At 41.0% G+C, this 22,632-nt stretch overlaps 3 protein-coding genes across 3 annotated transcripts; 1 reads left to right on the top strand and 2 right to left on the bottom strand.

The window, feature by feature from the left end:
• Nucleotides 1-451: 451 nt before the first annotated feature.
• On the bottom strand, nt 452-3,705 carry LOC127769709 (G-type lectin S-receptor-like serine/threonine-protein kinase LECRK1). Its single transcript, XM_052295331.1, has one exon. It carries the CDS (start codon nt 3,418-3,420, stop codon nt 1,015-1,017), a length of 2,406 nt encoding a protein of 801 aa, XP_052151291.1. The 5' UTR covers nt 3,421-3,705; the 3' UTR covers nt 452-1,014.
• Nucleotides 3,706-9,187: 5,482 nt separating this feature from the next.
• On the top strand, nt 9,188-19,969 carry LOC127771199 (beta-glucosidase 13). The gene is made up of 16 exons (XM_052297046.1): nt 9,188-9,495; nt 13,435-13,900; nt 14,041-14,849; nt 14,955-15,390; nt 15,674-15,743; nt 16,366-16,424; nt 16,642-16,717; nt 16,893-16,970; nt 17,108-17,195; nt 17,429-17,684; nt 18,199-18,314; nt 18,394-18,611; nt 19,027-19,058; nt 19,149-19,251; nt 19,480-19,588; nt 19,679-19,969. The coding sequence occupies exons 4-16, from the start codon at nt 15,202-15,204 to the stop codon at nt 19,845-19,847; spliced, it is 1,563 nt and encodes a 520-aa protein (XP_052153006.1). The 5' UTR covers nt 9,188-9,495; nt 13,435-13,900; nt 14,041-14,849; nt 14,955-15,201; the 3' UTR covers nt 19,848-19,969.
• On the bottom strand, nt 9,863-12,684 carry LOC127771196 (G-type lectin S-receptor-like serine/threonine-protein kinase LECRK1). Its single transcript, XM_052297042.1, has one exon. It carries the CDS (start codon nt 12,546-12,548, stop codon nt 10,137-10,139), a length of 2,412 nt encoding a protein of 803 aa, XP_052153002.1. The 5' UTR covers nt 12,549-12,684; the 3' UTR covers nt 9,863-10,136.
• Nucleotides 19,970-22,632: the final 2,663 nt, after the last annotated feature.

Here is a 22,632-nt window from a genome sequence, read left to right as displayed (position 1 = left end):
GTGGGAGGCCGGAGGCCTGAGGCCCAAGCACACACCGGAAGTGGGCCGGAGGCCCTATAGGCTGCACAATCTGCGCACTAGTGCGCTAGTGGACCACACGCCGGCTTTGCACCCGCCGTTGCTTTGCTTCCACCGTCTTCTTCTCGCTCGCCTGACACGCTTCCCGTCCCAAAGCCTCCGGAGTCCTCCGCCGACGATCGCCGCCGCGGCGCCGCCGTTCCACGCATCGGCGGCGGCAAGGCCTCCGCGGAGTTATGGGGGGAACTTAATCCCTTTGTTCCTCGCCGGTGACTCCCTGGGGAACCTTAACCCCTTTGTTCCTCAACCGCCTATCGCCAATACCTCCGGCTTCTCGTCCGGGGAGCACCCTGTGCCCGGCGGCCCGCCGCATCTGAGCTCTCGGGATAAAGCTCTCGCAAGTTTCGAAATCCGTTGTAAGCTTGCGCTTGTTTCGCAGCAGTGTATGTTGTCGCATGGTTTTGGAACTGCGAAATGTGATGCCATTTGCAAACGTTTTGTGAGAGAAAAAAAATGACGCCAAGCTGTTCCGCAGATTTACAGTGTTTTTTCCCCCAAAAAATTACAGCGTTTTTCATTGCAGTCTTGCAGAGATCTTCTTGCTAGCATTTGTGTAGCACTATGGCAGAAGCCCTGCTAGCCAAAACGGAAGAGTTTCTGAGAAACGAATGTATGCATAAATCATGTCGAAGCTCAAATCAGATGAGACCAGTACTGAAAGTCTGAGACTTTCTTATTTTTGTTGAGTATAGAGGTATGTCCACAACAATATCTTAGAAGTTACAACTTAAAAGTTACAACAGTTCCAATACTGAAGCATTACTTATTGGAGCAGTATATGTAGATGTGAAGATGAGAACTTACATTTTTCTTAAGAGAAAACAACTGAGGATTCTTGTTGAAGTACCCACCATAATATTTGACTTTCTGCGGTTGTCTAAAACTGTAGGTTATATAGCACAACATGCTGCATTACTGCTGTCCTGGGCACGAGCATTACTGGAGTGAACTGATATATGATGCAGGGTCAGGAGGCATCGCGATCTCAACAGCGCCATCAAGCATTTGGGTCACCTTATGCATGGTAGGTCGCATGGCCGGGTCCTCTTGGATGCACCAAAGTGCTACTGCAAGAAACCTCTGTACCCTCTTAATGTCAAATGATGCCTCCTCATCACCCTCCACCAGCAAATCGATTCTTCCAGAACGATAACAATCATTTGCCCAGTCAGTAAGTATTTCTCTATCGTCATTGGTCATGTCTTTCTCCACATTACGCCTGCAACATATAATCTCTAGTAGGATCACCCCAAAACTGTAGACATCCACCTTGGCAGTGATAGCAATGTTCTTGAACCATTCAGGTGCAACATATCCTCGGGTTCCCCGGATTCCAGTGTGCGTTTGTGTTTGGTCCATCCGGAGCAGCTTTGCTAAACCGAAGTCAGAAATTTTTGCTGTGAGGTTGTTGTCAAGAAGGATATTCTGAGGCTTTATGTCGCAGTGGATGATCTGTGTGCTGCATTCCTCATGCAAATAGAGCAATCCTCTTGCCACCCCTATTGCAAACTGAACTCGTAGATACCAAGATGGCCTGACAGTGTCAAAAAGGAATCCAGTAAGTGAGCCATTTGGCATAAACTCATAAACAAGCAATCTTTCAGCCCTTTCATTGCAGAACCCCAGCAACCTGACCAGGTTTTTGTGAAATGTCCACCCAATGGTCTGGACTTCCACTGCAAACTCCTTTTCAATATCTGGCATGATCCTGTCAATTTTTTTTACTGCAACATATGTACCAAGGGGATCTTGTAATTGCCCCTTGTAGACTACCCCAGAACCACCTCTACCAACTTCTTCACTGAACCCACCTGTTGCCTCATGAAGTTCTTCATAAGTGAAAGATTTCAAAGCAAGTCCCCCAGTACTAGATGATTGCTTTGGTAGATCTGTTTTCTTGCTTTCCATTGCAAAATAATTTTGAAAAATAATGAATGAGGCAAGGAGAATGCACATCAAGAAGAAGCTTCCAAGGAGTAGAGAGCTACCGAGGATCCAATGCTTCTTTTGTTTCTTCCACTTGATGGAGTTGCTATTAAGTTGAGACTGAGTATTGTTGTTCTTGGGCACCTTTAGATAAAGTGTTCTATCAACACTACTGTCCAATATTCCATTGGACATGGGGAGCTTCTTCTTCCAACAGTTTCCATTGTTAAACACCACGACAGCGCAGAAGCAATCTGTCAAGCATAGTTTCTTGCACTCATCCATGCCAACAGAGGTGTAGTGCTCATAGTCTGCAAGAGGCCAATCCACTCCATTCATTGGGATCAAATCGAACTGATCGATCATGGTTTCTTCATCCAAGTCACAGCTCTGTGGTTGGAAGTCTGCTTTGCAGCCTTTGTACTTCAGTGCCTGGTCTATGAACGAGTAATGTGGTGGACATTGGCAATCCACTGTCTCGTTCAGGCTCCAGTTGAAGTTGCAGAAGCTGTTGAACCCGCATGCACCACTTCCATCATCACTTCTGATGGCTTGACATATGTTCCTGGGGATGAAGTCCACAGTAGTCCATCCTATGTTGTTCCACTTCCTCGCTGCCTCCTTTGGGTACACATACTGGCGAAAAACACCATCTGGGTCAAGTGTTGCACGCTGGTAGTAGTCCCCCATTGAACTCATGATGGTAGACGTGATATTAATTTCAGTGCGATCCTTCAAGGTGAAGTATACCCTTCCGGTTGCATTGAAGAAAAGTTGTGATCCATTTCCGCCTGTATTGGTGGTCCAATATGTGGAATACGGGTTTCCTGAGGGAACAGCAACTAGATCAAATTCAAGGTCTCCATCTTTCACTTGAAGTAGAAACCGGCCATTGGAGTAGTCTGTGTGTGTCAGTCGACTGTAGAGTTGAACTTCAGAAAATGGCCCTTGTGTGGGAAGGATGGTGTCCGCTGGGCTCGCAAAGGTTCCCCACTTTATAGAACCATCTGCGCCAGCAAGCACGAAGTTTCCAGTGTCAAGCATGTTGGCATAAGCTGCACTGGTAACTTGGGGATTCCAAAGCTCATGGCCACCAGGGTCAAGGAGTGACAGACCATTAGAGCTAAGCTGAAGTCGAGAACCAGAAGGCACTACTACTAGCTCTGGCACCTGTGTGTTGGTCTTAGCATACCATGCCAAGGTTTTGTCGACGGTCTTGTCAAACCAGACAGCAAGGAGGTAAGAGTTGTTACCATTGATGAGTTGGAAGCCAAATGCAAAATCGCCGGAGGGTGAAACCCACGATATGTTCACGCCTTCAGTCGTCAAGAACGAGCCCTTGGTGATGTTCTGCTGGGCTTTAGAGGGAGCTACTGTGAACACTAGGAGGAAGATGAGGGTGAAGAGATGTTCCATACTTTTTGCAGTGGTATGAGTTCAGTTGTTCAGGTAGCAACTTTAGTGTGCTGCAGCTCAGCTATATCATGGCAGGAATGAGGGGTCTGCTGCCTTGAGCTTGACTAGGAAAATTGAAGCGACGACTTGGAAAGACCAGCAGAGGGTTACACGACAAGAAGGGTGAAGGGATAGCTAAGCTAGATCTTTTTAACATTTATTTTTGAACCAATAGGACCCCGAGGACCTGCTTAACCAGAAACAACAATGAAATGAAGACTTAAAAAGTTCGCCAAAGAACTAGTGACATATAGTGAAGGTTTATAATGTATTGGTGTTTCTAAAGTTATTAATATTTTTCACTTGAATTTACAGAATGTGAAAATTTGATGATTTGCCACACCCATCATGTGTTGGCACATTGTCATGTCAATGAAAACCTCCCAAGCACTCAATGTAGGAGGGGAAACAAACATCTCGAAAGGTACTTGATCATCCTTTTCAGTTTCAGTTTCATTATGAGTTGCGTATTGGGAATTCAGATAATATTGCATGATTTTTGTTTACAGATTGTAGAAAATTTACAATTTCAAGTCTTCCTTGGGTAGTTGGGTAAGGCAAGAAGGGTGGTCGCCCTTAGGCTATATACTGGGAGGGGCCTCCCGTATGCACTAATGCTTAACCCAACTAACACAAAGGTCAAATGCGTGGTCTTTTGAGTTTGTTCTGTAATTGTACTATCACTTGAAAGACCAGCATATACAAAGCCTTTTCTAGTTTTCTCACACATTGTGATGGGAACATTGAGATTGTAACATTCTAACTGGTTCATGAAGTACCTAACTAATGCAAGCTGATTCAGATCGATTAGTTTGTGGGATGCAAACACTAAAGCATGATGTTTCTGTACTGTACTTTTGATTTGCTTAATTTACCGGTGATATGATAATCTATTGAAGTTACAAGGAAGCAAGCCATTGATAGCATATTAATCATGGAAACAATCAATCGATTTATGATCCATCAGTTTTATATCACAGTTGCAGTCCTCTTAAATTAACTGGTTTGAACTCAGTTTATGTGCAAGTAAGTGCAAATGTAAATTATCTTTAGATTTCCGGAACGTATGCAATGTCTTTGTGGGTCTGATTGTCTGAGAAACATTGCATATGTTTGAAAAGGGCCTTTTATTTCTGTTCTTCCGGGGCCTATCAAATGTTAGGACCGAGCAGTCTATAATTAACCGTCGAAAAGAAGCAGAGCATCTGGCTTGTCTCGAATATGAACATGAATATGATTGATGCTTCCTCGTTGGAGAAAATAGGTATAACCCAATCAAGTCTTTGTCTAGATTGCCACTGGAGCCTGGAGACTGGGACATGCTGATATAGAAGCTCCAGTCTGCAGCTACCACGTACAGCATGTATGCTACTGGAACAACAGGGTGATTGCATCGGTGTTAAAAATATGAACCGTACACGTGGGGAAGTGATTGTAACACCTGCACTGTTGCTGCCGTTTGTTAGATGGCGAGAGCAACCAACGAGACACCTGATTAGATATTAGCGAAAGTTACTTCCCTCTAGTAATATATAGTAATATAGGAGTACTTGAAGTTTATTACCCCCTCCGTTTCATATTTCCGTTTCATATTATAAGTCATTTTGACTTTATCTAGTTAAACTTGTTTAACTTTGATCAAGTATGTAGAAATGTATGGTAACATTTTGAACATAAAACAAACATGCTATTGAAATATATTCAATGATATATTTGATGAAGCTAATTTTGTATAGTAGATGCTGCTATTTTTTTTAATAAACTTAGTAAAATAATGACTAGAAGAAAAGTCAAATCGACTTATAATAAGGGTTAATTAATGAAGGGAGTATTAGATTTGTTAAGCTTTTGAAACCTTGATCATTAATTTTTTTAGACGAAATGTCAAATACCCTGTTTTTAATAGAAAGCCACAATGGTTAAGCTGGTAACGCCAGCGTACAATGAAGTTCATCAAAACACAGACCGGGCATAAAAATTGAAGATGTTTTCGCGGTTCGTTATCCGTGTTTGAGTTCGTTTGCTTTTGGAAATGCATATCCGTATTTGAGTCGGTTTATAAGATCGCTCACTTTTATTAATACAAAAGAAATCATATAAGAAATCTGTTTAAAAAAACTCAGATGCTAACTTGTGACGATCGGACTTCTAACTACAGCTCACGATTTTCTAAAAAAATATAGTGAATTTCATATTAACTAAACCATATCTCTATCTCTATCTCTATCTCTACTACTTAAAAAATACAAAACGTTTCCTTCGTCCGTTATAACAAAAAAAATAGCAAAAAAAATAAACTAAAAAAAAATCCGACTCACCTAGATCCTATTCCCCCATGAAAACAGAAAAAAAAGTCCGACTCCCCTAGGTAAACGTTTCCTTCGTCCATAAAAAAAATAGCAAAAAAAATAAACTAAAAAAAAGCCCGACTCCCCTAGATCCGATTCATCCATAAAAATAAAAACGGAAAAAAAAGTCCGACTCCCCTAAGTAGATCTAATTCCCCTTAAAACCAATAAGAACACGCTGTGAAAAATAGCAACTTGCAATCCTTGCTGGTGCCAATCTGAGACTGTGATCCCGGCAATCATTCCTGGTGAAAAAAATTCATTTGCTGGATTGAAGATCTGTTTGCAAAAACGGAACCTACAGGACGTGAGCATTCCATTTTTGTATGATTTTAATTTTTGGGATTGTAATTTTATATTTAAGTCCCTGTAATCTTGCAATAAGATATTTGAGGTCGTTTTTGTTAAAAAAAACAACAAAAAAGGATAGAACCAAGCCAGAAAGGTGCATAAAAAGAAAAGAAAAGCCACACCAAGAAAAGAAAATAAAGAAACAAAAAGAAAAACAACAACAAAAAAGTCGGTTTCCCCTAAGTGGTCAAAAAACTGTAGATCTGAACGTTAAAAAAATCCGATTCCTATAAAAGGTAAAAAAAAGGTGAAAAAAAGCTTTAAAAAATGGTGAAAAAAAGCTAGATCCGATTCCTTTAAAAAGGGAAAAAAAGTCCGATTCCCATAAAGTGGAACGAAAATCCAAAAAAACATCTAAAAAAGTTTGTCTGATTCCCTAAAGAAAGTGGCGAAAAAAAAGGGTTCGTAAAAAATAAAAAGCCGGTTTGAATAAAATAAAAAATACACGCGAGAAAAAAATAGAAAGGGCGAAAAAAGGTCTGATTTCTATTCGTTTGAGTAGTAAGTATATATCTCTTCTCTGTCTCTAATCTAATGTAATCTAACTATTTAAAAAGAAAAGATTTCATCATACAACTAAAAAAATGCATGAGAAAATAAAAACGGTTCAAAAAAACACGTACCACAAAAAGTCAGAAAAAAGCGCAAAAAGGCACGCTAAAAAAAGTTTTCCATCTTCCATAAAAAAATAAAAAAATATGTGAGAAAAAAAATTCCATTGTCGGTAAAAATATTTTCAAAAAACATGCGAGGAAAAACTGTCAGAAAAAACGTGCCATTTCTGAAAAATGGTTTGAAAAAAAGCGAAAGAAAAAAACACTGTCTATTGAAAAACAAGCCGCTCTGAAAAAACAAGACGCTTGAGTCATCCATCAATTTTTTGCCATTACTACACTGCTTTTGTTTCGTCATATATTCTCCTATATTGGAAAAAAAGCAAAAAAAGAACATTAAAAAAAACAAGCAAGAAAACACGCGAGAAAATAATTGTCAGAAAAACAAGAAAAAAACACGCGAGAAAAGAAAAGAAAAAAAACACGGGAGAAAAATATGGTTTCCATCATCAGTAAAAAAGTAAAGAAAAAACATGCTATGAAAATACTGTCAAAAAGAAATGCATCATTTCTGAAAAATGGTTTGAGAAAACCGCGCAAGAAAAAAACATCATTATGAAAAACAAGCTGCTCTGAAAAACAATAAAAACACCGTTTATAATAAAATCGAGTCGAAAAAACTATCGGATTCAACGCGAGAAAAAGCCGTTGTTTCTGAAAACAGTTCGAGAAAACCGTCTAACTTAACGTGAGAAAAAAACATCATTTCTAAAAAGGTTAGAGAAAACCGTCCAACTCAACATGAAAAACAAAACTATCATTTATAATAAGAAGCGCTCCGAAAAACGTCCGACTCAACGAGAGATAAAATTGATGGACGTTTGTTGGATAGGGTGCATCAATTTTTTTTTCCATCTCCTACTTTATGGACACTTGGATTCGACTCTATTTTGTGTAGACTTGACCATGCGAGACAGTGTAAGATTTGATTGATCCTATTATTGGTCGCATAAAAGATATTGAAAGAGTATTTTAGTTTATATTGAATAATCCAATTGTTTTAGGTAAAACAAGCATTGGTACGGTTGCCATCGTTGAGGTTGGACCATTACATTGAAGATGTTTTAATTTTCTGATTGGCTTAGCTGCAAACTATCCATCAAATATTGTCATTGATATGGTTATGCATAAAAAAACGTTTTCACCCGTTGCAATGTACGGGCATATTAGCTAGTAATAATAATAAAGTTAAAATAGACTTCAACCTATTTTTTTTAGTTACTCAAAAAAATTCACTAATCGCGCTAATCCGCACTAAAATACCGTGAAAATTGTGGTTTTTTTTTTTCGGTTTTCCGTTTTCACTCGTAATGGCACCCGCCTTGTGCTGCGGTAGCTGACACATGTACATGTGCGTCAGTAACCATTAGTTTTCTCGATCTGAATAAGCCATTGAGTTTTGTCACTACTATTCATAGGGGCCGGGAGTTTTGCTTGTTAGCCCTTGTTTTTCATAAAATATTTCATTGTCTCCAAATACAAGGGGTCTTTAAGGTTTTCTTTTTAAAGATTAAGGAGAAAGGGAAAAAATAATCCTTATTAAATGAGGTGTACGTGAGTAGGAAGATGGTTGGCGTATGACTAAGTGGAAATTAAACGAGTAATGTTAAGTGAGAAAACAATAATTTAGAATCCCTTATATTTAGGTTAAAAGGGAAAATATTTAGTGAAAAACCTGAAAACTAATGTTGGATAGAAAAATATACATCTGAGATTCACGTCACCATAAGTACAATTTTACTTATGAGTTGAGTAAATCTACGAGTAAAAATTTTATTTGTGATGTTGTGAATGAATCTACTACATATGTAGTTTTCATCATATATTTGTATATTAAAAATGTACTCCTACATAGCATTCCTAGTACGAGCAGCCTGGAGCTCGATAGGACCCCTAGCATCACCAAAATTTTCATATTTCCTTTTCAAAACTGATTGACGGTTTTCTTTCTAAAACTGATTTTCAGGTTTTTTTAGTGAAAAAATTATATCGAGATTCCAAAAACTCTAAGCTAGTCTTGGAGTTTCCACCCATATATTTCGCGCGCTTCTCGGGGGTAGAGCCAGGAAGGTCGCAGAGGAAGATCGGCGTGCACAGGAGGATCACGGGATCCTTTTCCGGGCGGTCATGGAGGAAAAAAATATGTTGGTAGTTTAACAAGGAACCATTTAGGCTTTCTCTTGAAAAGTTTAATTTTTTCACTTTATATTTTCATCAGTCTATAAAAACCAAAAACAAAATACTGGTGACAGCCTAACGGTCGGATTTTTGCATATAGGACCTTCTTTAGATCTTCACTACGGAATAGTGGTTGGCCAGTTGGGCTCTTTTTTACTTTGCAAAATAGCCCTCCACATGACATCACCCCTCGCGCGGCTGCTGCTCTCCGCGTCGTCTCTCCCTCCGGTTCGCCGGCCGCCGCCATGGCGAACAGCCTTCTCCACCTCCCTCCCGCCCAAAAAAAAAATGGGGGCAAATCTCGCCTCCAAGTCCACGACCCGTACACTCGTGTCCCTAGGAGTCCACCACGGCGGAGGCGCTGCCCTCCGTGGCGGCGCCGTCGGAGTGGTGGGGGCGAGGCCGAGCCATCAGCGAGCCGAGCACACGGGCGGCGGCGGCGAGCGCGGGCACCGCGGGTGCTGTGGTGGTAGCGCGCCCAACCCCTCGCGCTTCGCCGCGCGGCGTCTTCGTCGAAGGCTCCCGCATCCTCTTCCGCAGCACAGGTAGGTTAGGTAGTCGTCTCCTCTCTCCTCTGGAAGTCTGAAACCCCCGATTGCTATCTGGTGATCTGGTCTCGGAAATTCTCTGTCGCTAGGGGTAGGGGAGCCGTGCGGCTGCGATTCCGTTATTAGTTTATTATTCGCTCTGTTCCGCCGATCGTTGGACTAGGTGCTGCGTGTAGACACGCGTGAATCCTAATTTTGACGAGCTGCCATTGTGATGGTAGCATCAATTCTTGCTAGAATCTTTACTGTAAGTGACTATGCTTTGCGCTCTCAGTTGGTTGTTCTCTATGCTGTTTACTTACAGAAACATTTCCGTTAATTATGGATTTATGGTAATAATGGAACAATCAAACAAAAAAACATGGGACATCAACTATCTCTTTAGACATTGTCATTACAAGCCAGCTTTTAGTAAACATAATAGTGAACTCTCTCACAGATATTATTATTTAGGCGCTGAAGCATTAGCAGTAGATGTAGATGTGAAGATGAGAACTAACATTTTATTAAGAAAACAATTGAGGATTCTTGTTGAGGTGCCTAGCATAGCACTTAATACTTAGGTTAAGCAGCTATCTGAGGCTGCAATTTATTTAGCATGACACGCTGCATTACTGGAGTTCTGAGTGTGGCGGCCATTACTGTAGTGAACTGATATATGATGCAGGATCAGGAGGCACCGCGATCTCAACAGCACCGTCGAGCATTTGGGTCACCTTATGCATGGTAGGTCGCATGGCTGGGTCCTCTTGGATGCACCAAAGTGCTACTGCCAAAAACCTCTGTACCCTCTTAATGTCAAATGATGCCTCCTCATCACCCTCCACCAGTAAATCAATTCTTCCAGAGCGATAACAGTCATTTGCCCAGTCAGTAAGTATGGCTCTGTCCTCATCAATTATGTCTTGCTCCACATTACGCCTGCAACATACAATCTCTAGTAGGATCACCCCAAAACTGTAGACATCCACTTTGGCGGTGACAGCAATGTTCTTAAACCACTCAGGTGCAACATACCCTCGAGTTCCCCGGATACCAGTTGTTGTTTGTGTTTGGTCCATCTGCAGCAGCTTTGCTAAACCAAAGTCGGATATTTTTGCCGTGAGGTTGTTGTCAAGAAGGATATTTTGAGGCTTTATGTCACAGTGGATGATCTGTGTGCTGCATTCCTCATGCAAGTAGAGCAGTCCTCTTGCCACCCCTAATGCAAACTGAACTCGTTGGTACCAAGATGGTCTGATGGTGCAGAAAATGAATTCATTAAGTGGCCCGTTTGGCATGAACTCATAAACAAGTAATCTCTCAGCACCTTCATTGCAGAACCCCAGTAACCTGACCAGGTTTTTGTGAAATGTCCATCCAATGGTCTGAACTTCCACAGCAAACTCCTTTTCAATATCTGGCAAGACCTTATTGATCTTCTTTACTGCAATGTGTGTGCCAAGCTGATCTTGTAGTGTCCCCTTGTAGACTACCCCAGAACCACCGCTACCAATTTCTTCACAGAACCCACCTGTTGCCTCGTGAAGGTCTTCATAAGTGAAAGATTTCAAAGGAAGTCCCCCGGTACTATATGATTGCTTTGGTGGATCTATCTTCTTGCTTTTCTTTGCAAAATAGTGTCCAAAAAGGATAAATGAGATAAGGAGGATCAACACCAACAAGAAGCTTCCAAGGAGGAGACAACTACCGAGGATCCAATACTTCTTGTCTTTCTTCCATTTGATGGAGCCAGGATTAATTATAGACAGGGAATTGTTGTTCTTGGGCACCTTCAGATAAAGTGTTCTATCAACACTACTGTCCATTCTTCCATTGGACATGGGGAGTTTCTTCTTCCAACAATTTCCTTCATTAAACACTGTCACAGCACAGAAGCAATCTGTCAAGCATAGTTTCTGGCAGTCATCCATGCCAACAGAGGTGAATGACTCATAGTCTGCACTTGGCCAATCTATGCCTTTCATTGGGATCAAATCAAATTCATCAATCATGGTTGCCTCATCCAAATCACAGCTTTGTTGTTGGAAGTTTGCTTTGCATCCTTTGTACTTCCGTGCCTCATCTATGAACGAGTAATGTGGTGGACATTGGCATTCCACTGTCTCGTTCTGGTTCCAGTTGAAGCTGCAATAGCTGTTGAACCCGCATGCACCACTTCCATCTGAGGTAGTGAAGACATCACATATGTTCCTGGGGATGAAGTCCACAGCAGTCCAACCTATGTACTTCCACCCTCTGGTTACTGCCTCCTTCTTTGGGTACACATATTGACGGAACACACCATCTGGGTCTAGGGTTGCACGCTGGTAGTAGTTCACCATTGAACCCATGATGGTAGATGTGATAGTAATTTCAGTGCCATCCTTCAAGGTGAAGTAGACCCCTCCAGTTTCATTGAACAGAAGCTGTGAGCCATTTCCACCAGTGTTGGGGGTCAAGTATGAACGATACTTGTTTCCTGAGGGAACAGCAACTAGATCAAATTCAAGGTTTCCATCTTTCACTTGAAGTAGAAATCGGCCATTAGAGTAGGCTGCTTGTGTCAGCCTACTGTAGAGTTGAACTTCAGAAAATGGCCCTTGTGTGGGCAGGATGGTGTCCGCTGGGCTATCAAAGGTTCCCCACTTTGTAGAGCCATCTGCACCAAGAAGCACAAAATTTCCAGTATCAAGCATGTTGGCATAAGCTGCACCAGGGACTTGGGGGTTCCAAAGCTCATGGCCACCAGGGTCAAGGAGTGACAGACCATTAGAGCTAAGCTGAAGTTGAGAACCAGAAGGCACCAATACTACCTCTGGTACTTGTGTGTTGGTCTTAGCGTACCATGCGATGCTTTTGTCGACAGTCTTGTCGAACCAGACGGCAAGGAGGTAAGTGTTGGTGCTGATGAGTTGGAAGCCGAATGCAAAATCACCGGAGGGTGAAATCCACGATGTGTTCACGCCTTCGGTGGTCAGCAACGAGCCCAGGGTGATGTTTCGAGCTTTAGAGGGAGCTATTGCGAACACTAGGAGGAGGACGAGGAGGGTGAGGAGAGGTTCCATCATTTTTGCGATGGTATGTGTTCATGAAACAGCTTTGTGTGCTGCCGCAGCTATATCATGGCAGGTATCAGGGGTCTGCTTGACTTGGAACACTGAAGTGACGACTTGCAAAGACCAGTAGTGGGTTCCCCCACCACCAAAGGAGAAGGCATATCTAATCTAGCTGTTGCAGCATTTATCATTGAACTAATAAGGACAGACAGCAAGGGCCTGCTTTGATTAGGGACGTTGATAAAGGGGGAGACTCTGAAAGTTCAGCAACTGAGCAAAGGGCTTAACTGATGACCTAGGGTGAAAGCACATTGTTGTTCCTAAAGAGCTTCATATTTTACTTGTACTTACAGAATGTGAAAATTTGAGAACTTGGCACCGCATTATCAAGTTGGTGACATATTGATTGACAGTCCTAAATTTTGTGAGAGAAAGCGTACTGTGTAGTATGAGTACTAGAATGTAGGAAGGAAATTCACGAAAACATATCTTTGCAAAAGGTAGATCTTCTCTTTTCAGTTTCAGATTTCATTATGAATTGCGTATTAGAATTTTTTTTTTCCGATGTTGTTATAGGCTGTGGAAGATTTACAATTTGAAGTCATCACTACTGTGTCCCTAGTAGCTTACTAGCTTGGATGATTTGGAACACAATAACACGAGGTTTTTGGTTTCTCTCTTGCTGTTCTTGTTGCAGGCCTTTTTTGCCTACTACTCCCAACTATAATGCATTGATGCTATATCCTTTTGTACATATCCTGACAGAAAATCATCTTCTACTTATGGTTTAATCATCTAAAGAAGTAAAGTGTTTCCCCACACCGAAAATGGAAATAAATCCAACTGGATAGAGTGTTCTGGCAATCTGTTTGACGGCTTCTTCTTCTGGTGAACGCAGGTCAAGTCTCCGTCTAGATTGCCACTTGCCACTGGACATGCTGATACAGTCATACAGATTTCAGTCAGTCAGTTACCTACCGAGCTAATGAGGTGAGTGGTTTGAATGCATCTGTTTATAGAGGAGATATTGCAACAGCAACATCACACCAGCCGACCAGCGAGCAATCGACAAGTGTGCAATGGTGCGTGAAGTGGTCAACAAGCGGGGAAAGGAGCAAATCCTTTGTGACTAAATTTAAATGGAATATTGACCGATTTCAAATCGAAGGGATATCTGTTCGTTTTTGAAACGGCAAATCAAACAAGAGGCTGTTTTGAATCAAAGCGGAAAAAAATGGTGCATGCAGCATTGCCACACCGAAATGTCTTGTGTCCAGTGTTAGGGATGGTGGTGATGCAGCGGGGGTCGACGAGGGCAGAGACTTGGCGCCGGCAGCGCTGACATGGACTTATCTCCTAAAATGGTACTAGGAAAAGTATTTTTTGTGGTCATCTACATATTCAGTTCTGTTTTACCATGTTCAGGTCAAAGCTAGAGAGCTGCTTGTCATTTTATTTTCAATGAACTTATTCGCAGTTGTTTTTCCTCCATTGTCATTTTCAGAAGAAGGCAGTCGACTTGCGCTGGACTGGTGCTGAGTCATATGGGAGACTCACTGAACGGAGTGTGCAATGCAATTGTCAAGCTGACAAGGAGTAGGTCCCAAATTCATTAGCCTGTTGCCTATGGAAATGGTCAGAATGACGACCTGTATGTAGCAAACTTGAAAGATGAAGTCAAGCCGTAACTTGCCAAAGCACATGGGCCAAATCACCAAAAAAAAAAGTACTGCCCTGAACTGGAGCAACTGTCCATTGACTGACCCATCGTGTTGCTGTTCTGTCTGATCCATTGAGCAGTGAACACGGCTGTCATCTTTTCTTCTCACGGCCGACAGGGTTTGTTGTAACTTGCATTATGCTGTCATGTTATCTGCTAATAACTCTGTGTGCTTCGGCTTAATCTCTGTGGGCTCACGCCCCGTCTCCCCGGGCCTCGGTTGGGATGATGGGCCTCAATCTGATCTGGGCCACTTCTCTGCCCATCTCAACTCATCCAAACAGGCCGCGGCTTTGGTTCTTCTCCTCGTCGTCGCGTCTCTCCAGTTCATGGCGTCGCTGTCACTGGGCGTGACCAGAGAGCATTCGGGCGCATTGTTCTGGGAGAATATTCAGAGATAATAGTAGATGGCTTGTGCATGATCCTGACGCTGCCGGCCGGTTCGATTTCACAGTCCAAATGGCAGCCGCAGATAAGCTCCCTGGCTACTGAGGGAAACATCCAACGCATTAAGAACAAAGAAACGAGGATCCAGTGAAGTGAGTACTCTGCACTGAAGTCTGAACCTGCACCAGTCTCAAATCAAAGATTCAGTAAGAGTGAGGACTGGTGTTTTCTTCTTTTCTTTTCTTTCCTTTTTTTTTTTGGATATTAAGCAGTGACTGGTTGCAGGCAATCTCATGTTTTTTTTTTTTTAGTTTTTCTTTTGATGCAGGCAAGCTCATGTTATTAGCCAATAAGTTCACACGCAACCTGCCAAATGAAGCTACTCTTCTATATTTTCTTTCTGCTGGGTCTCTGTCATGGTGGTCAGTGGTCTCACCACTGTGCATCGCTATTTCACACAAGCACGGTGGCAAAATAATGTCGTTGTTGACATCTTATCAAGCATGGGTCTTTATATGGGGATGCTAATTGCTAAGTTGAGCATCCTTGCACAGCCATATGTCTCTCTTTCAGCCTCTGGGTCACACACACATACTCCCCATGGCAGCTGCAGGGGAAGTGGTGATGCTTGGTGGCATTCTCCTCCCTCTCCTCCTGGTTGTCGCCGTCTCCGGTGAGCTGCCGCCGATCAGCCGGAGAAGCTTCCCCGAGGGGTTCATCTTCGGGACGGCCTCGTCGTCGTATCAGGTTAAGCTTCCACTTCCCTTCCAATCCTACAGTTCGATTGGTACCGAACTCAGTTCTCTACTTCTCTCAAGAACATTTGTTACAAGTTGCAAAAGGCTCTCTCTCTCTCTCAATCTACAGATATGATAGATGTACAACACTAAAATGACAGACACAATATTTTCTTTTGAATAATGCCAAAATTGTCAGGAATGTATGGCCTGATCTAATAGGCATTGGGTGCCAATTGTGTCTTTGTTTTGGTCTGAAATCTGAAGAATTGGCCGTTGCTTCACACATGCAGTATGAGGGTGGCGCCAGAGAGGGGGGCAGAGGACCAAGCATCTGGGACACATTCACACACCAGCACCCAGGCATGTTAATTACATCTCCCGTTTGCCTCCGCCTTCCATGCTACACATCAATACAGTTTTGTGTTAGTCAAGCTTAACTAAGTATGATTTATATGTTGACAAAAAAAATTAATCATAATTAGCAACCTCTCTACTTCAATCAACGATACCCTGCATATACATATGGTATTGTAGAAGATGTGCGTCTGGCTGTGTGATCATGTTTTTTGCTTTCCAGGTTGGTTGGTTTTATTTATAGTTAGACGATCTGATTATCTAAAATGGAATCATTATCTGTTATTGATCGTGGCGATTCATGGGGAGGTTGTGTGGAAGATTTTGCTCTTCCTAATAGTTCAGTGGGTATCTTGAACTAGTAGTCCAATCATGTCTTTTTTTTAAAAAAACAATCATAGCCCAATTAAGATGATTGATCAAGCAGTCACTATCGTTCTCCAAGACCTTTCATCCACACATTTGTTATTGCATTCAATTAGCAAAACAAGCTTTGAATTCTTGACCTATTGTACACAATAGTCCAAAAGGGCAAATGAAGAAACTTGAGCGTATGATTGATATAAATGACAAGAAACAACAGACAAGGACACATCCTTTTTTTATTGACAAATCTCTGGTTTGACAGATAAGATTGCTGACAAAAGCAATGGGGACGTGGCTGCAGACTCCTACCATCTATACAAGGTATAGAAATTAGCCTTTTTCAAGTAGCAGCTTATGGTTTTTTTAATTGATTTTTTTTGTAAGGGTTATGCTCCAATTAAAATATACTCTAAATTGTGTTAGGTTGTTCTACTCCCTCTAGGAGAGTAGGAGATAATCTCTTCACATTTTAATTCCAACCTTCTTTCGGAAAAAATAATTTACTACTTATCCAGAGGAACTTGCAAAAACAATGCAGGAAGATGTGCGCATCATGAAGGACATGGGAGTGGATGCATATAGGTTCTCCATCTCATGGACAAGAATTCTTCCAAGTGTGTGGCTATATCTTCCAGACCTGATGCAATGCACTGTCAAACGCATATAGAAAGATAACTTTAACTCATCTGAAGTTGATCTCATTTTTATTCTGAAGTATAAGAATTTGCATATCTTTCTGACTACAAGTTGATCCCTGGAGAGACATTAAAATCTCACTTGTCATGGCAGATGGAAGTCTGAGCGGTGGAATCAACAGAGAAGGCATCAGCTACTACAACAATTTGATCAATGAGCTATTACTGAAAGGTATGCAACTCTTCAGTGGTTTTATCTAAAAAGAAGTGTTCAGTGTTAAGTTTCCAGTTCAGTTCAGTGGCTACATGCAATATGTGTGGACCATTGGATTTTTTTTTTCAAGATGCATAATAGTCTTACACTTGCAGGGGTGCAACCATTTGTTACCCTTTTCCACTGGGACTCGCCACAGGCATTAGAAGATAAATATAATGGATTTCTTAGCCCTAATATCATGTGAGTCCACAATTCTTCAGTACCTTTTTCTTGATAAATAAATCACTAGTTAAACATGGATTAGTTGAATTGGAAACTGTTCAAGTTTGTAAGATAGAGATGTTATTGTACCAAAAATCAAATACGCGCTGACTTCACCCAAAATAATACCTTCCTGTATCTTTTCAGCTAAAACATCTAAAGTTACTGCGAAAAAGAAGGTGCTAAAATTACTGACTGAAAAATCGTTGCAGAAATGACTATAAGGAGTACGCTGAAACCTGCTTCAAAGAGTTTGGTGACAGAGTGAAACATTGGATCACCTTCAATGAGCCTTTGAGCTTCTGTGTTGCGGGATATGCATCAGGTGGCATGTTTGCACCAGGCCGCTGTTCGCCTTGGGAGGGAAATTGCAGTGCTGGCGATTCAGGAAGGGAGCCTTACACCGCATGCCATCATCAACTACTTGCTCATGCGGAAACTGTTCGGTTGTACAAAGAGAAATATCAGGTCACCAAAAGAATCCGTTTATCACTTGCAAATCATCCATGATAATGATTTTGATAGTCCAAAATGTTTTTCTTGCTTGTTATTTAGTTTCAGTGCTGTCCTGGTAGTAGATTTGTTAGTAGAGCTCTTAGCCAATTACTTTAGGAACCGCAGCTAGCTATTCTAGACATCGAATATAATGACTAGGTTATTACATATACATTTGGATAGACTAATGTATGTCTTTTATTAAAAAAAAACTCATGCAATTTACTACTCATAATAATATATTGTAAACCTTATAAATTGATATTTGAATCCGAATGTAATGTTTGTAGATATGTTTTAGTTCTAATTAATATGGAATGAAAAACACCCTGACTGTACATGCACATCGAACTCAAGAAGTACTGCATGCAAGAAAAGAAAACACAGAACACTTAGTAGAATATATGTAATGTTTGCAACATCAAAGATTTGGGTTCAACATACAGACATCCTTGCGGTTGATCAATAAAATGCTTGTCAAATTCAGGTCTTACAAAAGGGGAAGATTGGAATAACTTTGGTCTCGAACTGGTTTGTTCCCTTCTCCCGCTCCAAATCCAACATTGATGCTGCAAGGCGTGCTTTAGACTTCATGCTTGGATGGTAAATTCTCTGCCACACATAATTTGAACATTCATGTCTAAACCAGGCAGAAGGCACTAACTATGAATTCCCTTTGTAGGTTTATGGATCCCCTAATTAGAGGCGAGTACCCCCTAAGCATGAGAGAATTGGTTCGGAATCGCTTGCCTCAGTTCACTAAAGAACAATCTGAGTTGATCAAGGGTTCATTTGATTTTATTGGACTTAATTACTACACTTCAAATTATGCTGGTAGCCTTCCTCCATCAAATGGCCTCAATAACAGCTATAGTACTGATGCTCGAGCTAATCTTACTGGTGAGTCAAAAAAAGTAATGAATTTGTTTTTCTGTTTTAAATTCGCATTTCACAGTGTTTGCAACCGTGAAATACAATCATATGACAACTTTCTGGCACAAAATATACTTAAAACTGTAGCATAAGCATTTAGCCAGCTCATATCATGGCCTCTGTTGCATTTTTCAATTATCCTTTTTGTTTCAAAAGGGTTCATCAAATTTCCTCCCTATAAATATCCATGCTCTTTCATGCATGAATGAAATGAAAGTAATGCACAAAGATAAGCAAGTATAGGTAATCTAGTAATTTTCAGTACGTTTTTAATTAGTTTGTGCACAAGGAAACAATACACACTAAATGCATTATCAAATACTATGTACTCCCCGACATTATTGCCTCATCAATATATGCTAACCTTGGCTGATTATGCCAGCTGTTCGAAACGGCATTCCCATAGGTCCTCAGGTAACTCCATACTTTGTCCTCCACACAAAATGAATTAACAGCTAAATAATTCACGTGAGATATTGAATTCTGTAAATGACATGTATGTAGGCTGCTTCGCCTTGGCTTTACATCTATCCTCAAGGGTTCCGTGAATTGGTGCTTTATGTTAAGGAAAACTATGGCAATCCTACCATCTACATCACCGAAAATGGTAAGTGCTACTGTGCTAGTCAATATGTTATCCAGTGTTTAGTGTGTAACTGATACTACTATTACACCTTCCGACATTGCAATGAATTAAGTCAACAATACAGTAAAAACACATTTGAATCAATTATATTTTCCTCTCCTGGCTATTTGAAGAGGGGGGAATATCTCCTTTCCTAAGAGTTAATGAATCTTATTGATTTTCTTTCTCTTTTTTTTTTGGTGTCTTAAGGTGTTGATGAATTCAACAATAAGACCTTACCACTCCAGGAAGCCTTGAAGGATGACACCAGAATAGATTACTACCACAAGCACCTCCTTTCACTGCTAAGTGCAATAAGGTATGAACTTCGAGCATATCATACACTCATCTTTGAGTAAGAGTACTTCAGATGTTAGTTGACAGTGCATTACTCCATATGAATTTCTAGGGACGGAGCAAATGTGAAGGGATACTTTGCATGGTCGCTGCTTGATAACTTCGAGTGGTCGAACGGCTACACTGTTCGCTTTGGGATAAACTTTGTGGATTACAATGACGGAGCGAAGAGATACCCCAAAAAGTCTGCCCATTGGTTCAAGGAGTTCCTCCAGAAATGATGAAAATAAAAGCGTGTGAAGAGTTGCACACATTGCTCTTCCCAATTTGAACAGCAGAGAGCATATATGTTACAACAGATGGAGGTATTGCAAGTTTGCAACTATATAAATATTTGTCTTCACTCTCTGCGTATAGCTAGCTAAGCGATGGATAGAGAGTTACATCTTCTATTACGTATATTTCAAAAAATTAAGAGGTTGCAGTAACTTCTTCATCATATTTTGGAGATGCGATCATAGCACAGCGGTAGAGGTTGCTGGTATGCACCCCGTCCACTCAGGTTCGATTCTCTTTGAGCACGCTCACCAAGAATATTTTGTCTTCTCTTCTAAAACCGTTGATACCAAATACTTCCTTGGTATCTACTTCTTCCGTTCAGGTTATAAGACGTTTTGACACTCTTATAAATTTGTAGAAAAAAATCGTAACATTTTCAACCTAAGATAAATTTATTATGAAAATATATTCAATTATTGATTTGATGAAACTAATTTAATATTATAAATATTACTATATTTATCTATAAATTTAGTCAAACTTAAAACAGTTTGACTTTGACCAAAGTTAAAACGTCTCATAATTTGAAATGTAGGGAGTAATTAAGAGTAGCAAAACTTATTGTTTGGTTGATGGTCACATGGCTGAAACTTGTAATCTGGACGGATGAATCTCCTCTACGCGGTACCGTCCTAGTATCCTCTTACCAGTCACTCAAAGTCATACACAGTACTACAGGAAAATCTGCTTCCAATTTGGACCGGTTCAACCGCATTACTCTCTCCGTCTAAAAAAACGAATCTAGAACTGAATATGACGTATTGTACTACCATAAATTTGGACAGAGGTATATCCAAATTCATAGTACTAGAATATGTCACGTCTAGTACTAGATTGTTTTTTATAGGACGGAGAGAGTATGTGTCATGGCCCACTTATATATAATACTTCCTCCGTCTCACAGAGGAAGTACTAGGAACTCGTTGCAGTTGGCTCCGCGTCGCTCTCACACCGTCACACGCTACGTACGTACATACGCGACCCCGCCGTCCCCGACGCCGCTCAAAGATCACACGCACCGACACACATACTACCAGTATGCCACCACCACACATACCAAGCACAAGCACTGCCGCGCGCGTCCTCTCCTTGACGACCTCCTGCCTCCTCCGATCCTCATCATCATGGCGCGCGCGCGGCATCTCTCCTCCACACGTACGTACGCTGCCCGCCGATTGTTTTGCCGCGCGTCCGCGCCGGCCGAGGGCATGCAACGCAAGCTCACGTGAACGATCGATCGAATACAGCCGACGGCAAGCTAATCAGTTAGAGCAGCGCGCGCGTGCTGCATGCGCTGTGATCTCGTGGGATTAGCTTAGGTAGGCCAAAGCATGGCAGTGCGTGCAGTGTTTGAAGATGAGGTAGCAGATCTCAGGCCATATCACACGGCGATCCCACCACGTACGTACGCACCGGGCCCCCTCTCCGTGGTATGGTATGACAATTATGTCTTTGTTTAGTTCCAAACTGTTTTTTAAAACTTTCAATTTTTCCATCACATCAAATCTTTCCTACACACATAAATTTCTAACTTTTCCATCACATCGTTCCAATTTCAATCAAACTTTTAATTTTGATGTAAACTAAACACACCTTATATTGAATCGATATAATGATCCGGCTATTTGGAGAAAGCCCATACAGAGTAGTTCGAAAAAGAAAAAAAAAACAAAAACTCAACACCCACACATCAAGCTTTTTGAAGTCTACAGACTCCAGAAAAACACACCATGACAGAGGTCACAACGTGAGCAAAGAAGAAAGCACCAGCAGTTGATGAGCACGCGCGTGGATTAATTTGGGTGCATTCAGTGCTTCAGACATCAGATGGACGCGCATGGTTAATTGGGACCGTCCATAGGATGTTCGAGCTGAACGTTTAATTAGCGGTCCTAATTTTTTTTATAAGATTTGCTTCGATTCAATAAAAGATATTTTAAGGTACTTTTTTCTAGAATGGAGTAAAACTTTTTTTTAATTTTCTAAACACATGATTGCGGATAAGCTTCTTGCTACCAACTTTTATTGTGGTTCTATTTAGGGATGAAAACGGATTGAATATTTTTTTTCTTGATGACAGGTACATATAATAATTTGAGTATTTGAATATTTACTATGCAGAATTGCATATATCCGCTGTAACTGCCAAAGGCGTGAAGTATACTTTGTTCCTTCCAAACTTTAACGTAAACCTTCAGCGCACACACATATCAGCCTTTTATTGTAGCTCAGCCCAATAACATTAATCCACGTTAAAAAATATTTAGTCCATAATCAAATTATCCGTATGAAACACACTAATTATGTGTAGCGATATTTATTTATATTTTAATAGTTTGGATGGTTTTGTGTTTTGAGAAATATTTAATTCCATTTGTATCCAATCATATATACTACTCTTAATTACCTTGTATTCGAGATAATTTGTATCTGTTTTCTATATTTGAGGTTTTCGTTTACGAAAAAATATGAATAAAAACAGATACAATGGTAGAAACATTATCAGTCTACATCCACTCTGTTTTCATTTATTTATTAATCTGATGGCTACTAACAGAAACAAGCAGCGCATTTTGAACAACGAGCAAAGAGATCTTATCAATGTGCCATCCGATCCGGTGGGCGATCCAGGCCGTACTCTTGCACGTTTTTGGTTAAATAGTGAGATCTTATCGATGTCAATTGTTTCATGAACACACAGAAAACGGCAAGTTGCAAGCATTTAGC

This window comes from Oryza glaberrima, chromosome 4 (genome assembly GCF_000147395.1).
Source record: "Oryza glaberrima chromosome 4, OglaRS2, whole genome shotgun sequence".
Taxonomy (NCBI): Eukaryota; Viridiplantae; Streptophyta; class Magnoliopsida; order Poales; family Poaceae; genus Oryza; species Oryza glaberrima.
The sequence above is the reverse complement of the archived record's forward strand: the minus strand, read 5'-3'. Positions and strand labels throughout refer to the sequence as shown.

Bases quoted from the DNA above. Each gene is read 5' to 3' on its own strand.
- LOC127771199 (XM_052297046.1), top strand. From the start codon at position 15,202: ATGTCTCTCTTTCAGCCTCTGGGTCACACACACATACTCCCCATGGCA. The intron at 16,971-17,107 runs GTATGCAACTCT...TTACACTTGCAG, and splicing joins CAATGAGCTATTACTGAAAG to GGGTGCAACCATTTGTTACC. The intron at 19,059-19,148 runs GTAACTCCATAC...ACATGTATGTAG, and splicing joins GCATTCCCATAGGTCCTCAG to GCTGCTTCGCCTTGGCTTTA.
- LOC127771196 (XM_052297042.1), bottom strand. From the start codon at position 12,548: ATGATGGAACCTCTCCTCACCCTCCTCGTCCTCCTCCTAGTGTTCGCA.
- LOC127769709 (XM_052295331.1), bottom strand. From the start codon at position 3,420: ATGGAACATCTCTTCACCCTCATCTTCCTCCTAGTGTTCACAGTAGCT.